The sequence below is a fragment of the Lycorma delicatula genome, chromosome 3 (genome assembly GCF_047948215.1).
Source record: "Lycorma delicatula isolate Av1 chromosome 3, ASM4794821v1, whole genome shotgun sequence".
In the NCBI taxonomy this organism is placed as follows: domain Eukaryota; kingdom Metazoa; phylum Arthropoda; class Insecta; order Hemiptera; family Fulgoridae; genus Lycorma; species Lycorma delicatula.
This window is the reverse complement of record NC_134457.1, coordinates 61,821,571-61,839,394: the sequence shown is the minus strand read 5'-3', so window position 1 is coordinate 61,839,394 and position 17,824 is coordinate 61,821,571. Positions and strand designations below refer to the sequence as shown.

At 30.5% G+C, this 17,824-nt stretch overlaps 1 protein-coding gene across 1 annotated transcript in view; it reads right to left on the bottom strand.

The window, feature by feature from the left end:
* The window catches only part of ChAT (Choline acetyltransferase), a 212,786-nt gene that overhangs the window by 24,965 nt on the left and 169,997 nt on the right, over positions 1–17,824 (bottom strand). The window contains exons 6-10 of the mRNA XM_075359890.1: positions 16,810–16,987; positions 14,200–14,426; positions 3,184–3,434; positions 1,334–1,456; positions 30–189 (exon numbers count right to left, since the gene is read on the bottom strand). Coding sequence (XP_075216005.1) covers positions 30–189; positions 1,334–1,456; positions 3,184–3,434; positions 14,200–14,426; positions 16,810–16,987 — 939 coding nt within the window. The remainder of the gene's footprint in view (positions 1–29; positions 190–1,333; positions 1,457–3,183; positions 3,435–14,199; positions 14,427–16,809; positions 16,988–17,824) is intronic.

Sequence of the window (17,824 nt, the reverse complement as noted above, 5' to 3'; positions counted from 1 at the left end):
TTCGTTGGCTGCAACGGGTCAATGCTGACCTGCTGCTCCACTCCATCATTGTTATCAGTGCTGATTTGATTCATTGCTGCTGCCCAACTTAATGCTTCTGTAGAAGATGCTCGTATGCAATCAACTCGACCGTGTAAGAATCTCCTGGTTGAAGCGCTCTCGTAAGTTGCAGTCAATCGCCCATACAGTCTATAAATAAAATATAAACATATTAATATAAAATAAAATGTATCATTTTTATTATAAGGAACACATCAATAATATTTCTGGATTAGGGATCTCCACATCATTAAACCTTTCCTACTTTTATATATATGTATATATATATATATAAAACATTTTACTGAGATTAATCTTTTTAAGATTTATATTATTATTTTGTACTGTTAAATTATATTTAAACAAACCACCTAGTACACTAGTACAGAGTATTGAGATAAGACATATCTTATCTTAATTTTCATGGTAAAAACTTAAATATTTAATAGAATTTGAATATATATATATAAAATTGGTGTAGTAGATTAAAATTCCAGTTTACATGATCTATTGTATTTTTGCTTCAAAGTGATTTTATGACTAAAAAAAATGCTTTGTTACAGAAAAATGAAAATAAAAAAAAATATTGTTAGTTATGTAGAAACTGTTTAATTTTTTGTATTTTGCAAAATGGATTTTAATAAAAATTAATTTTTGACAAAAAATTTGTTATATATTTTAAATTAACATCTAAAACCTGAATTAGTTACATTACCATATTTCAAATTGAAAATACTTGCAAAAAGTTTAGTTAATAAATTTAGGTTAATTTTATGTTAATTCTAAGAATAATTTATATAGAAAAACGTAAGGCCATGAACAATGAAAATATTACACTTCAATAATTAAAAGCATGAGGCGAGTAGTGGTTCTGCAGGCCAGAGAATATAAATACTTTCAGGGACCAGCAGAGAGAGTCAGTAGTTCAGCAAGGCCGTGTTCAACACATTCATGATAACAGTCAGTGTTATCTCAATACTTTTCTAGTATTTTCTTGTTGATAATGCAGTATCAGTTTCTAGTGGTCGTTATAATGTTTTTAGTAAATTGGACTGTACTTTGGTTTTTATAATTTAACTATCCCTAAATCAATCTTGCCTTTTATTTATATTACTATTCTGTATGTCATTATTAATATTATTATTATTTTTGTTTTATTTGTATATACGAGACATTTTTTTTTTTGTTAGTCTCTCACTATAATATCCTGATCAAACCTTATATGCAACAATATATTAATGGAACAATTTGATTTGCAAAGTTTTTTTTAAATTCCAGTGTAGTTGAAACTTACTTGTGATAAGCTAGTTGAAGAGCGAGCTGTACATATACATCTGGACTAACTGCACATTTCTTAATGAAATCTTTTCCATAACCATCAAAGCGGTACACATAATAATCCAAATCTTCTATGATACTGAAATAATAATACATGAAAATTAAAAGATTAATTAATATGAAATTGAAAAATTGAAAGTAATTTAATGATAAAATAAAGAATAATGTTGTGATTTTCCTGTAGCCATCAATCTGAGTATTCATTTGCTGGTCAGAATACCTCTTTTGCATTTCCAATGCTTCATATAATATCTAATAATAGTAATGTTTAAATCTATGCATATTGTTCAGTATCATTTGAGTTTATTTTAAAAGGAAAAAATAATCAATATTTTTATTAATAGTGCAAAGTTAAAATAATTTTCTGTATTTTTCTTTTAAAAATAATTATGTGGTGAATAAAAATAAAGTATAAGATGTTATGGCTGCTTGAACATTAAATAATATGATAATTGTAAAAGTTCTCTGGTTATTTATCCCATAAGTTGTCTGTAACCCGGAAACTTATGGAATAAATAGTATATATGCATTGTATTGTATAGAAACATCTTCTTATGACTCCTATCCCCTTTACTTACAGTATAGTGCATGCATTTCGGTGTATGAAGGTACATAATATATTTGTTTCATTACTACTCTTGGGTTTAAAGACTATTATTTTTTTTGTGCACTGTAGCTTACTAATTTTTATTTGTTGTTTTCTCTCATAATTTTTCCTCAAAATTAAAGGTTTTCATAATTTGGCATTTTATAACCTGTTTGGTTGTTAGGTTTAAAAGTTGTTTTTCTTTAATTAACTCTCTAGTGACATTTCAATCTATTGCCTCTAAATTTGTGGTAATGCAAACAATATTTTGTGTTATCATTAAATGATAACATCATTAATTTATTTATGTCATCATTAATAATGATGACATATTTAATGTAAATCTTCATTAATTTCTGTTGCATATTGATATTTTTAACTCAACGTATTTGTTTTGGTCTACAATTATTTATGCGTTAAACTTTTATTCTTGCATCATAAATTGCATACACTTTCGTTAGTTTCAAATTAGCTTAGCTTTTAGTTCTTTTTCTTCTAAGATTTTGTCACTATTTTTCTTTTACAATTTACCATATGACATAATTTCTTCTCATCAATTTTCAGAATCCTCCTTTATCATTTCAAGTTATACACCACTGGCTTATTTCTTGTCAGTTTTTCTTATACTGTAAGAATACATGCAAAAAAATATTGAAATTTGAATATATGTGTGCTTGCGTGGCAAAGATTTGTAATATATAAACTGGAAAATTGTGAATGTATAAGTTAAAAATTTTGTATATATTAATTTTGTCTGGGAATGATAAATGCAATTTTCCATTGTTTATACCTTCATGTATTTAGCAACTATTGTTTATTCTCTTTTCTTTTTTTGTTTAGCCTCCAGAATCACCATAAGGTATTACTTCAGATGATGATTGAGGATGATATGTATGAATGTAAATGAAGTGCAATCTTGTACAGTGTCAGGTTGACTATTCCCTAGACATGTGGTTAATTGAAACCCAACCACCAAAGAATTCATAATCTAGTATTCAGATCTGTATAAAAGTAACTAACTCCCTTCACTCGGATTTGAACCTTAGGACTCTTGTCTTTGAAATAATCTGATTTGTGTTTATCCTCTTTGTAAATGGTAAAAAATGTATAATAGTGTATTATTTGCACCAGCGTATTTTAATTTTTATGTAAACAAAATAAGAAAAATAGCAGCCCAAAAATATTTACCATTAGTGAATAAATTAATATATAATACTCACTTGTCCATGGACTGTGCAGCTTCTCTAATATATTTATTCAAATTAGACTGTATATTCCATTGTAATGGTGTTACGTGTGATGAAAAAATGGGCTCAATTTCACCAGTAGCTGTTCTGCAATTATTGTCATCTCCTCCTACATATTGTTTTAAACTTTTAAATAATTCTTCGATCATTTGTACTACAGCAATCCCATCCATTGGACTGTGTTCAATACATACACCAAAAGCACCATCACTTCCTATTATAAACTAAAAGAATGACAAAATAGAAAAAAAATCAGAACATAGAAAATATTCTACTCTGTGAAACAAAAAATTATTTAGTATTTTTTTCCAAAAAATAAAATCAGATCTGCAATTGGATATGTTTTCTATCTTAAATTTATATAATTTATAATCATTAAGCCAAAAGAAACTGTTGACAAAAAACTCAAATCAATGTAAAGCGTGAGAAAATTTAAAATTGATTGTATCTTTGAATTATCATCATATCATTTCAGTTTTTTTATGAATCAGTTCTGATAGGATAACATATTTCAATGTGAAATGTTCTACTTCTTGTTTTCCAGATTTTTCACGGTTTTTTGTCAGATTGGTTACCACCATTATTATTAGTTTTTAATTAACATGAATGAACAACCATAAATGATCTTCTCTGAGAAGAACAGGTAGTCCAGACAGTAATGCAGTATGGTCTCCTCTTTCTTATGTAAACTACTTAATATGAAAATATACATGGTGAGAAGTTTATTTGGTATTATTACAATGATCATGCTGTTGCTTTTATCGTTCAATGTTACTCATTTTCTTCAAGAAAAGTTTTTAGATTTCCATGCATAAAGTTTTTATTCAGATACATAAATTATGTAGATTGGGATTTAATGTGTGTCTATATTGTGAAATTAAAATATAAGGGAATGTCAAACAGTTGCCAGGATGGATTAAGGGAACCGTAGTAAAATCTTCATCAGAGTTCAAAGTATACAATGTGTAAGTATTAAAAAAAATAAAAATGATAAAAGCAGTCTAAGTCCATATTAGTATGTAAAAGTAATAAGTAGGATAATGGAAAAGCAAGTATATAAAAATATTCAATAAATAAAAAGTGTAAGTAGGATAATGGAAAAGCAAGTATATAAAAATATTCAATAAATAAAAAGTGTAAGTAGGATAATGGAAAAGCAAGTATATAAAAATATTCAATAAATAAAAAGTGTTAACTATTTGGAATGAATTAATGTAAATTATCTGAGCACAAGGTATTATTTTTCACATTAAACAAAAATGCAGGAAATTTAGTCCTTTTTAATAATATTTATATCATTTTAAAATGTAACAGAACAATACTAGTTCTATCAAAGAAAATCTTACAGTTTTATCTGAAATTTATTGGTGGAAAGATCCTTTCTCTTCTAAAGTAATATTTATAATCTGTTCATTCTTAGAAGGAGATGTAAAGTAAACAAATTGCGAATGTGATAGTGCATGTACATACAGCACACTATTGTATGCGCTGACTACTATTGTAGTTGTTACTACTATAAACAAAACATTGATGTTTATCACAGACTTCAAAGTAACAGTATAAATTCTCTTATTCCATACTGGATATTTTTTATTTTTTCAGTTTTTTTTTTTATGTGAGTGATTGTGTGTGTATATTTGGTTATTGTGTGATTATTGTGAAATTTATTTACTGTGCGATTATTACAGATTATAGTGAGATTTCTTAATATGATTAGCATGTATGTGTGTGTATTTGAATAGTTTATCAATATGGCTAATAATTCAGGAACAGCTTTTAATAAGGACAGAAAACATTTGTGAAGTGGTGAAAAAAAAAAATAGTTTTAAACGTATTCAATCAACTGCTAGAGAAAAATCCTATGTTGGTTAAAAAGGAAGTAGTGAAACTTACTTCTGAATTAATTGGTGTGTTGGTTAGTAGTATTAATAGATTATGGACTGAAATAAATAGGAAAGGAAAGGAAGAAACTCCTGTTAAAAATAGAAAACATGGAAAACCTGTGCTAGGAAAATGGGATGAATTTGACAAAAATGTAATAAGATTGACTGTACACAATTTTTTTTCGAAGAATAATAATAGCCTTAAAAAATTGCTGGCTGTGATAATCTGTGACAAAAGTTTACCAAAGATTGGGTGAGTAGTTTATACAAATTACTGTTGTCAATGGATTTTAAATTTATTAAAAGAAATAAAAAAAGTGTAATTTTTGATCGAGAAGAGATCGTAATTTGGCAGCATAATTATTTTTAAAAAATAGCAAATTATAGAAAAACGGGTAGAAATATATTTTATTTGAATGAGATGTGGGTAAATGAAGGCCATACCACTTCGAGAATTTGGTGTGATACGACAGTTACATCGGTAAAAACAGCATTTCTGTAATGCTTAAGCAGGGGTCTGCAACATCCAAAAAATAAAGGAAAGTGATTGATTAATTGTGATACATATTGGCAATGAAAACAGATTTTTAGAGGCGGGATTACTCATTTTTGAATCCAAAAAATCTAGAGACTACCACTACTATCACGATGACATGAACAGAGATATTTTAGAAAGTGGTTTGAAAATGTATTGTCATTATTACTTAAAAATAGTATTGTTGCTCCATACCGTAGTGTAAAACTGGAAAATATTCCAAACAGATCATAGAGGAACCAAGAAAGTGTTTTATGGCTGAGATAAAAAAAAATCTACTTTGGAGAAAACAGTTTAAAAACAGAACTCCTTCAACTTGTAAAATATAATCATGACAAATTTTTGATCGATGATTTGGCTGAAAGGAAAGGTCAAATGGTTTTAAGGCCTCCCCCTTATCACTGTTACCTTAATCCGATTGAGTTAGTGTGGAGCCAAGTAAAAGGCTATGTTGCCCGAAATAATAACACATATAAAATGAAAGACATTAAAATCCGACTTGAAAAGGATGTTAACGAGGTATCAACTGATAAGTGGAAACAATGGGTGAAGTATGTTACAGAAGAAGAAAAGAAAATGTGGGACCTAGATAATTTCATCAATGTTGTCGTTGATGAACTAATAATTAATGTTACAGATAATTTGTCTGCACCAACTTCTGGTAGTGAAGAAGAATCAAATATAATGGAGGAAATCCAGTGTTTGTCGGACACTGACAGAGAATAAGGTAAGCTTAACATTTTGAAGTAGTAAGGTTTTGTTCAAGTTATATATTTTACCTATTAAATTATTTTTAATAATATGGTAGTTATTCTTTAGGATATTATTGTTTTTGTAGGTTTTATTATATTAAAAATTTTGTGAGAAATTTAAAGGTTATAAGTTTAGTATAAAATTAACTATAAAGTAAATATAAATTAAATAAATAATTATAATTAAATACATAAATAAATTATAATAGTAATTACAATTAAACAATAAATTAAATTAAGTGTAAAGTAAGTATAAAATTCTGTGACTAGTTACAATAAATTGTAAGTTTTTTATGCAATATTTTTTAGGCATACTGATCCAAACTGCTCTGTTGTCTCGTCTGCAGGTTGTTTATATGATATCTTTCTTAGAATGAACAGACCGTTCATATATCTATATATATAAAAATGTTAAGTTCGTTTGTGTACGGCTTCAAAAACTCAAAATGTTCTGCACCAATTGAGCTCAAATTTTAGAACGATATATAACCCGCATCAAAGATTGTTTTCATCTATTTTTAATAACTCTATCTATCTATTTTTAATTTGTAGTTTTTTAATAAATAAGAGGCTAAATCAGATGGAAATGTAAACAAAGGAAAACCAATCAGATCAATGCAAGATGGCCGCTGTCAAACACAACGACCAATCACAAAGAGCCCGTATGGCCGTTGCTAATGTAAACAAAATCACAGCTGATTAAGTAACAAATTTCTTTGAATTATATTTAACAGCTAAAACATCTGTATTTTATTTTAAAAAAAACCAAAAAAAAAACACCAAAACAAAAAGAAAAGCCACCAAGAAGGTGGACTTAGAGTAAATAAATTAAAACAACCAACTTTCTTATAGCCCAGATAGACTTAAGACTATGCAAACAAAAAAAGTCGAAATAACCAAATACACAGAAAATAATATCCCTACATAATGACCAAAAATCCTTTGTTAGGTTATTTTTTTACATATATATGACCAAACAATTGTTTTTTGGTCATTTAGCGTTCTTTGCTATGTAAAAGCAAAGAACAAAATTCACAAATAGTAACACTGAAACCACACAACTAAGTATTCGTTTTTTTTTTGTTTTTTCTAACCTCCGAAACCACCGTTATGCATTGCTTCAGATGATGATATGAATTATTTTTAGCGCATGAAAATGCCATGCCTGACCGGGATTCCAACTCGGAACCACCGGATTAAATTCCGAGACGTTACCACTCGCGCCACGGAGGCCGGCAAACATATTCGTTAGGAGCCGAATAAAAACACGACTTACCAATATGGTGTTGTGTGTCAAACCAATTTTATACGGACTATAATTACTTTTAATACGCGAAACCCTTTGCAATGATTGAACATTAACTTAAACCTCTTCAAAAATGATTCCTTTTCAACTAAGCCACATTTTGATATCATTGTTTTTCTATAACACGGCTGGAATTCTTTTCGTTTAATGATAAGAAGCGTTGTCGAAGACAATAACCGAATTCTCTTCCAAAGGACACATAATACACCGCTAAACTATTTCTAAATAATTCAAATTCGTGTAATTTTAGTACGAATCGCGTTTTTATCAAAATCTCACCTTTTCTCAATTGACCTGCGGGGTTTTGTTTTCTTTGGAGACCGTAATTCATTAGTAGATGCATACTCGAGAATCACGTTGTACACTGAAGCAGTACAACTTCTACTTACGTTAGCAGTTTATTAACATCTGAAATCAACGCCGTTTGATTATTCTGTAATTTGTAAGCATTACTCTGCTTTTGTAAGCATTTAAAATGATGTGCGTTTTTGCACGACTTAAGGGCTTTTTTTCGCAGCCCACAAATCTTTATATATAAAAATGTTAAGTTCGTTTGTGCACGCTTCAAAAACGCAAAATGTTCTGCACCGATTGAGCTCAAATTTTAGCACGATATATAACCCGCATCAAAGATTGTTTTTATCTATTTTTTCGCATCAGTCACATACCCGCGACCGCGAGAAAACAATTTTTTCAACGGTCAGCTGTGTACCAGTGACCGCGCCATCTGCCGGAAGCGAGGGGAACACTCGCCATACTAGCTAACGACAACCGTAGTCACATGTGAAACAATACATGTTCCCAATTACATTGTTTATTTATTTATTATTATTTTTTTTTTGTCTTCAGTCATTTGCCTGGTTTGATGGAGCTCTCCAAGATTCCCTATCTAGTGCTAGTCGTTTCATTTCAGTATACCCTCTACATCCTAGATCTCTAACAATTTGTTTTATATATTCCAAACGTGGCCTGCCAACACAATTTTTTCCTTCTACCTGTCCTTCCAATATTAAAGCAACTATTCCAGGATGCCTTAGTATGTGGCCTATAAGTCTGTCTCTTCTTTTAACTATATTTTTCCAAATGCTTCTTTCTTCATCTATTTGCCGCAATACCTCTTCATTTGTCACTTTATCCACCCATCTGATTTTTAACATTCTCCTATAGCACCACATTTCAAAAGCTTCTAATCTTTTCTTCTCAGATACTCCGATTGTCCAAGTTTCACTTCCATATAAAGCGACACTCCAATCATATACTTTCAAAAATCTTTTCCTTACATTTAAATTAATTTTTGATGTAAACAAATTATATTTCTTACTGAAGGCTCGTTTAGCTTGTGCTATTCAGCATTTTATATCGCTCCTGCTTCGTCCATCTTTAGTAATTCTACTTCCCAAATAACAAAATTATTCTACCTCCATAATCTTTTCTCCTCCTGTTTTCACATTCATTGATCCATCTTTGTTATTTCTACTACATTTCATTACTTTTGTTTTGTTCTTGTTAATTTTCATGCGGTAGTTCTTGCGTAGGACTTCATCTATGCCGTTCATTGTTTCTTCTAAATCCTTTTTACTCTCGGCTAGAATTACTATATCATCAGCAAATCGTAGCATCTTTATCTTTTCACCTTGTACTGTTACTCCGAATCTAAATTGTTCTTTAACATCATTAACTGCTAGTTCCATGTAAAGATTAAAAAGTAACGGAGATAGGGAACATCCTTGTCGGACTCCCTTTCTTATTACGGCTTCTTTCTTACGTTCTTCAATTATTACTGTTGCTGTTTGGTTCCTGTACATGTTAGCAATTGTTCTTCTATCTCTGTATTTGAACCCTAATTTTTTTTTAATGCTGAACATTTTATTCCAGTCTACGTTATCGAATGCCTTTTCTAGGTCTATAAATGACAAGTATGTTGGTTTGTTTTTCTTTAATCTTCCTTCTACTATTAATCTGAGGCCTAAAATTGCTTCCCTTGTCCCTATACTTTTCCTGAAACCAAATTGGTCTTCTCCTAACACTTCTTCCATTCTCCTCTCAATTCTTCTGTGTAGAATTCTAGTTAAGATTTTTGATGCATGACTAGTTAAACTAATTGTTCTGTATTCTTTACATTTATCTGCTCCTGCTTTCTTTGGTATCATGACTATAACACTTTTTTTGAAGTCTGACGGAAATTCCCCTTTTTCATTAATATTACACACCAGTTTGTATAATCTATCAATCGCTTCCTCACCTGCACTGCGCAGTAATTCTACAGGTATTCCGTCTATTCCAGGAGCCTTTCTGCCATTTAAATCTTTTAGTGCTCTCTTAAATTCAGATCTCAGTATTGTTTCTCCCATTTCATCCTCCTCAACTTCCTCTTCTTCCTCTATAACACCATTTTCTAATTCATTTCCTCCGTATAACTCTTCAATATATTCCACCCATCTATCGACTTTACCTTTCGTATTATATATTGGTGTACCATCTTTGTTTAACACATTATTAGATTTTAATTTATGTACCCCAACATTTTCCTTAACTTTCCTGTATGCTCCGTCTATTTTACCAATGTTCATTTCTCTTTCCACTTCTGAACACTTTTCTTTAATCCACTCTTCTTTTGCCAGTTTGCACTTCCTGTTTATAGCATTTCTTAATTGCTGATAGTTCCTTTTACTTTCTTCACCACTAGCATTCTTATATTTTCTACATTCATCCATCAGCTGCAATATATCGTCTGAAACCCAAGGTTTTCTACCAGTTCTCTTTATTCCGCCTAAGTTTGCTTCTGGTGATTTAAGAATTTCCTTTTTAACATTCTCCCATTCTTCTTCTACATTTTCTACCTTATCTTTTTTACTCAGACCTCTTGTGATGTCCTCCTCAAAAATCTTCTTTACCTCCTCTCCTCAAGCTTCTCTAAATTCCACCAATTCATCTGACACCATTTCTTCAGATTTTTAAACCCCAATCTACATTTCATTATCACCAAATTATGGTCGCTATCAATGTCTGCTCCAGGGTAAGTTTTGCAGTCAACGAGTTGATTGTTTATTAACAACAAAAAAAAAAACGTATCCACTTCCATCTGATTCAGATTATTATACAATCTGAATTAAATATTCACTTTAATCGACGTACTTTTGTGTGATCGTGTCGTGATTGAGCTGCACCTTTCACCAAGCTCTGAATTTATTAGAAAATGACCAACAGTGGGATATATGTATTAATGACGCGTGCAACACTGCACATCCAAACCAAATTCGCGCATTATTCGGAATTATATTGACCGCTTGCTTCCCTTCATCTCCCACAGAGTTATGGGAAAGATATCGATTGCATATGGCTGAGGATATTTTGCATAGAGTACGCCTAGAAAATACCAATATGACCATGGAATTTACAGAAGGCATTTACAACGAAGCATTGATAAATATTGAAGACAAGTGCCTAGCTATTGCAAATAAAGTTCTTAGTCAATTGGGAATGTCAGCACCCACCCGAGCTGCGATTGCTTCATTTGATGTGGATTTACGCAGTGAACAGAGTTACAACATTGGTGATCTTCAGTCATATGTCCAATCAAACATTCCCAAATTAACGCGTGAACAGAAAGGCATTTATGATCGCATAATGCAAATGATAAATGACAGAGTTGGGGGGACCTTCTTCTTGGATGCGCCAGGAGGAACTGGGAAAACATTCCTCATTAGATTGATTCTAGCAACGGTTCGATCAAAAAATGACAATTATCCTGTTACGTAATATTAATCAGCCAAAACTCTGCAATGGCACGCGACTTGCAGTTAAGAAATTGATGAATAACGTAGTGAAAGCAACGATTTTAACGGGGCCTTTCAAAGGTGAAGATGTCCTCATTCCTCGAATACCCATCATCCCGACCGATACACCATTTTAATTTAAAAGATTGCAATTCCCAATTCAATTGGCATTTGCAATCACAATCAATAAAGCTCAAGGTCAATCTTTTGAATTGTGTGGTTTAGGTTTAGATGCGGATTGCTTCTCACATGGGCAACTGTATGTTGCGTGTTCCTGAGTCGGCAAACCAGATAGACTTTATATCTACGCAGACAGTGGAAAAACAAAAACATATTGTATATCCACAAGTATTGCAAAATTAAACTTCTATGAAACGTATGTTTTGTTTCTCATTTCTCATCCATGCAACCACAATGTGCCACAGCGAAGCGTGGCGGGTAGAGCTAGTATATATATATATATATATTTCAGAAATTCAGTATTTTGAATTGCTAGTAATCAGAACATACTTACTTTCATGGTCATTTATACACAAGATGGTATTTGGTCTCATCATCTCATCAACGAACTGCTTCTACCTTTTCTGATACTGAGCATTCTCTTCAGTCACCCCCAACCTGTTAATGTCCTGCTCCACCTGTCCCTCTATTGCTTTTTGGAGGAGTCTCTTCCCTTCTGGGTTTTCCTTTCAGATCTGTTTTATCAGGACATCCTCTTGTTTTATTATCGCCACAGCGAAGCGTGGCGGGTAGAGCTAGTATATATATATATATATATTTCAGAAATTCAGTATTTTGAATTGCTAGTAATCAGAACATACTTACTTTCATGGTCATTTATACACAAGATGGTATTTGGTCTCATCATCTCATCAACGAACTGCTTCTACCTTTTCTGATACTGAGCATTCTCTTCAGTCACCCCCAACCTGTTAATGTCCTGCTCCACCTGTCCCTCTATTGCTTTTTGGAGGAGTCTCTTCCCTTCTGGGTTTTCCTTTCAGATCTGTTTTATCAGGACATCCTCTTGTTTTATTATGTGACCAGCCTACCTTAGTATTTTACTCCTCACCTCTGCCATTATGACTAGAGCAATCATAAAGTTCCCTTATTTCTCAGTTGTATTTAATCCTCCTAATATCTCCCTCTCTGGTTAGTCTAGATATCCTTCTCAGAACCTTCTTTTTGATTGTTATGAGCTTTCTCTGTGCACTTTTATTTAAAAATCATGTTTCAGCTCTATATAATAACACTGGTCTTATCACTGTTCTGTATATTTTCAGTTTTGCCCTACATGAAAGCAAACTTGTTCACATATTTTTGTGGCATACAGGATTCTAATTGCTGCATTTAGTCGATTCTGGATTTCATTTCCTTATGAGTTCTCTGAGTTGATTAATGTCTCCAGATATCTGATGTTCCTGCTTACTCAAATTTTTCGTTTAGGACTTGTGAGGTTCCAAAATTCATTATTCAGACAACTAAAGTGTACCAATTTTTTCTTATAATCATTGATTTTCAACCCCGCAACCCATGTTTCTTTTATCAGTACTTCTAATATTTCTTCTATTTCCTTTCTACTCTCTGCAAGTATCATTACATGAACCCCTTTCTAAAATAACTTACACTTCTGTAGAACCTCTTGGGTTTTCCGCATGCATCCTTTCTCTTCATATGCTCTATCTGACTTTCATTAGCACCAAGTTGTGTTTCGATCCATATTCTGCTTCTCTTAGACTGTGCACATCCAGCATGCTTTTTTTTGTCTCTTATCTACCAACAAGTAGTCAGTTACTACTAAAAGTAGTAATTTTTTTTAATAAAAATTTAAGCACACCGTTTTCTACAGGCGCATAATGAAATAATCATTTCTGATGATATTCTGGAGGCATTAAAACAAAAATTAGAGATCATATGGAAAAAGCTCAACCCAAAACAGATACTGCCAGGACTATTAACGTAGTATTAACAATCTATGTGTTTTTTCTTATTTTAACAGGGAAAAAAATATGTTTGACCTACTTAAAAACCCTTTTTATCTTACATTATTAATAGTCCATATTTTAAATATTATTTTTCTTTTAAAGATCTACAATTAATGACATATCTTTCGTTGTTTAAGAACCATTATTAATGATTAGTAAGCAAACACAATTTATAAGATTGGGCATTCAGCTATTTCAAAAAATGAACACAAAAGATTTGTAAAGGACCATATGATAAATTGTTTGGTTGCAAGTCATCTTAATGGGGCAAAATTACATGGTAACATTACCATGTGATAGTGGTGTATATATTAAAACAAAACTTTGTAAGCAAAGATTTCAGCTGTTTTTAATTGGTTTTATTACACTTATTATAAAACATATGAGTTTAAAAGATATTGCTTTAATTAACACGAGGAAAAAAAGAAGTAAAACAGAGCCCCGAGTACTGTAAATATTTAGCTCTACAAAATGTAACTATGAAAGTATATTACAAGTCCAAGCATAACTTAACTGTAAGTATTGCTGAGAATAATTTAATGGTTAAGGAGTGAAAAAATGCCTTCAGTCAGTGGCCTAATTAATGATGAGTGCCTAAGGTTTTGAAAATTCAGCCTGCTTAGGAACTGCTACATAAAACATATAGGATTTATAAACCAAAATCATTTCATCATGAATATGTGATAGTAACGATATAAGATATAATGATATGATATGCAATGAATTCTGCCATCAGAATATCTTTGTATTACCTGAAGTGTTTTATCAAACCATCGGTTACATGAATTGTAACAGCTACCACCACCATGCAATGCTTGATGTAATATGTTTGTTTCATCTCGTTGTCCGATATTAAACCCTTGAGCACCTTTTGGCCCACCTGATCTTCTGTTGAAGTTTACTGGCAGAGGAACCGTGTCCAAACATAATATTATCAGACTTGTTTCTATTGCATTTAAATTTAATTGATTTTGAGAATCTAAAAAAAATATATGATTATTAACTGTTTTAATTAATTAATTTCTTATAAAATAATTTGATGGTCTTAAAAATACTGTTCTTAATATTACATAAACGTGCGCGCACGCATACACAGAGTGAGACAGACACACACAGACACACACTTTCCAAGTTCCTAGAGAATTCACTTACATACTATATCCTATAATACAGAAAAAAGTATTTGAATTGTAAAATATAGATTATTAAATTTTCATAAATGTAAATTATGTTTTTAAAGAACAATTTTGATGGTATTTGTGAAGGAAAACAAGTAACATTGTTGTTATTATTATTTAATAACTTTATTATTGTCTAGTGAAATTTTTTTTTGTATTACCTCATTTGCATCTTTATTAATATTTCAATGAAAAAAATGGGAATGAGGTGAATGAAATGACAAATGAGAAGTGTCAGACCGTACCAATATTGTTGATCAAGGTGAACTGACTTGAACTGCTGGGTTCTATTTAGAAGCCATACCATATACCATTAGTGTAGAATGGCTAGTGAGTGTACATTATTATTAATGTAATAAGGGTTCATGTTATTAATATAAAACAATATTTAATTTTTTCTTTACAGTACTTTATATATATATATATATATATATATATATATATATATATATATACATATACATATATATACATATGTATATATGTATATATATACATATAACCTTTGGACCACTCTTAGGTATTGCTTCAGAGGATAAGATGAAACAGCAATTTTGAAGCACGTGAAAATGCCAAGCCTGATTGGGATTTGAACCTGGGACCTCTGGCTTATTTGACCTGGGTGTAAGGCTGAGATGCTACCACTCGTGCCAAAGATACCAATATTCTTTACAGTACCTGCACAAGTCTTTCTTACTGCTATGATGCTTGTAAAGAAATTAAACTGGTTGAACTGGAAAAGAATAAGATGTGAAATAGCTTATTAATTTTTAGTTGTGTCCAGTTTATATAAATTTATAAATTAAGCTAAAATAAGATCCTGACAGAAAAGAATAAGCTGTAATTTTTTTAAAATTAAAGGCAAATTGAGCAAATGAAGTACTTTTTTTGGGGGCATAATTTACTTGTTATCTTGTAAAGGTGCAAATCAAAATAACAGTGTGCCTAAAAACCAAGAATAAAATTCCATGCTGTGAATGAGCCTACTAAAAGTAGTCATGTTTTATAAAAATATACCTTTCAAATATGGTTACTGTTTTGGAAAATACTGGTTTTTTATAGTTTTCTCATGCTTAATAGCAAAGAAATTACAGAATTACTGATTTTTTACTTGGAATGATTAATCAAGTGAATCAGTTTTTAATGTTACCATGCTTTTTAAAAAAAATAATTTGAAAAGCTGATCAATTTAGATGCAAATAAACTGAATGCTGTACTAACTTCTAATCTATTTTAATTTATGGTATCAAAGATCTGAGAATAATTTTATGTGTTCCTGTTGTATTTAATTTGAAAACATGTAAAATGTGTGTTAATAACATACATTTACAAAAGTTTTATTGGAGCTGTCTCTATATATACATTTTTCAAACATTTATCAGCTGCTGTATTGAATAATATAATTTAATTAATTATAATATCAAAATCATCAGATGTAATCAGTCAAGAGTAAGAACATTCACTATTATACCATGAAGGAGGTTTTATTTTAAATGGCAAAGTATGATATGCTGATATTTTAAGTGTAATTTATAATTTTAAACTGCTAATGATGAAATGATTAGTTCAAAAGTGCTCCATTTGGGTAATTGCTCTTACTTTTGATTGACTGCATCTACAGAAATTATATATATATATTATATATATATATATATATATATATTTCTGTATTATTTACATATTTATTCTTTAAAAAGCCATTAAATTACTGGCAGGTATGTTGAATGTATTTATATACATAAGTGTAATGAGGAACAACAGGAACATCATTCATGTTTTATCCCTTTATCTTGGACCATTTTTCTTTCTGTTTCAGTCATACTTAGCTGGTTTTTCTTTATATATATACATTTATATAATATCTGATAACTGATTCATTTTATTTCCAATGACAGTGTTTAATACATGTATAAAAATAATGTAACAGAAAAAAAAATATTGTGTAGAATTATATCAGAAAATTTATAATATCAAGCAATGAAAGATTGTTTATTTTTCTGCTTTTTTATTTTCCATTTCTGAGCAAAACTCAGAGGAATTTTTATGGTTAGATAACCTTATTGATGACAACATGCTAGAGGAACTCATAGCTGTTGCAAATGGTCTAAAATGGTTAATATTACTGATAATTTTTTTTTTAATGTTTGTGAAAAGCAAAAATGTTTGGTTTTAAGTTATACTTACCTTGCAATAATATTTCTCTATTTTCTGCCCAAAGTTTTCTGTTTTGCGTTGTAAGTATTCCTAAAGGAGCTGTTAAATTACTGGCAGGTGTGTTCAGTATACTCATTATATTGGATGCTATCTCAGCTTCTGATATTAGTTCAGGATTCTCTTTGCTTTTTAATTGCAACCTATAAAACTGTTCAATGCATATTATTAATTCTATAATTTATAAACTTAAGAAAAATAAAATAATAATAAACAATTGCTGTTATCATAAAATTAAATGCCCAGTGTGACTGGTCATCTGTAAGTGCAGTCAACTTACTTTAATTTAAACAGTGTTTTAAAATGCCATTCAGAATTCATCATGTTATTTTTAACCATACCAGCATTTAAATTCTATTTTATTAAAAAGCCATTCTAAAATTAGTCTACATTTGTCTATTCATTCCATTTCATTCAATTAAATCCAATTTCATTCAATAGCAAGTTAAACAAAATGTACATTAATAGTTTAATAATTTGTTAATGAATTTTAATACTGAAAAATTAAGGAGGAACTGAAGCCAAACTAAACATAAAAAATTTTTCTAAAAAAAAGAAAGAATGTTATGAACCTTCTTCAGTTACAGTTGGATGAAATTTACAAGTATTATGTTAAATCTACAAAATGAAAATGATAAATCAGTGATGTATAAAATATATATATATATATACACGAGGGTTATTTTTTTCAAGGTCCGATCGGTCGCGAAATAAAAACCTGTGCAAAACTTGGATGAACTTTGCGCATATGTGTTGCGCAGCATCTCTAGTATGGCATTCAATCACACCGCGTCACTTCGTCTTGTTCTGAACACGCAGCTAGCACATAAACTTGCCTACAACAATAGCATCTCCAAGTGTGAATTCGATTTCTTCAGGCTGAGGGGTGTAATGCAGCTGAAATTCATCGACGAATAAGTAATGTGTACGGTGAAACTTCAATGAGTGACAGCAAAGTGCGACAATGGTGCAAGAACTTTAAAGCAGG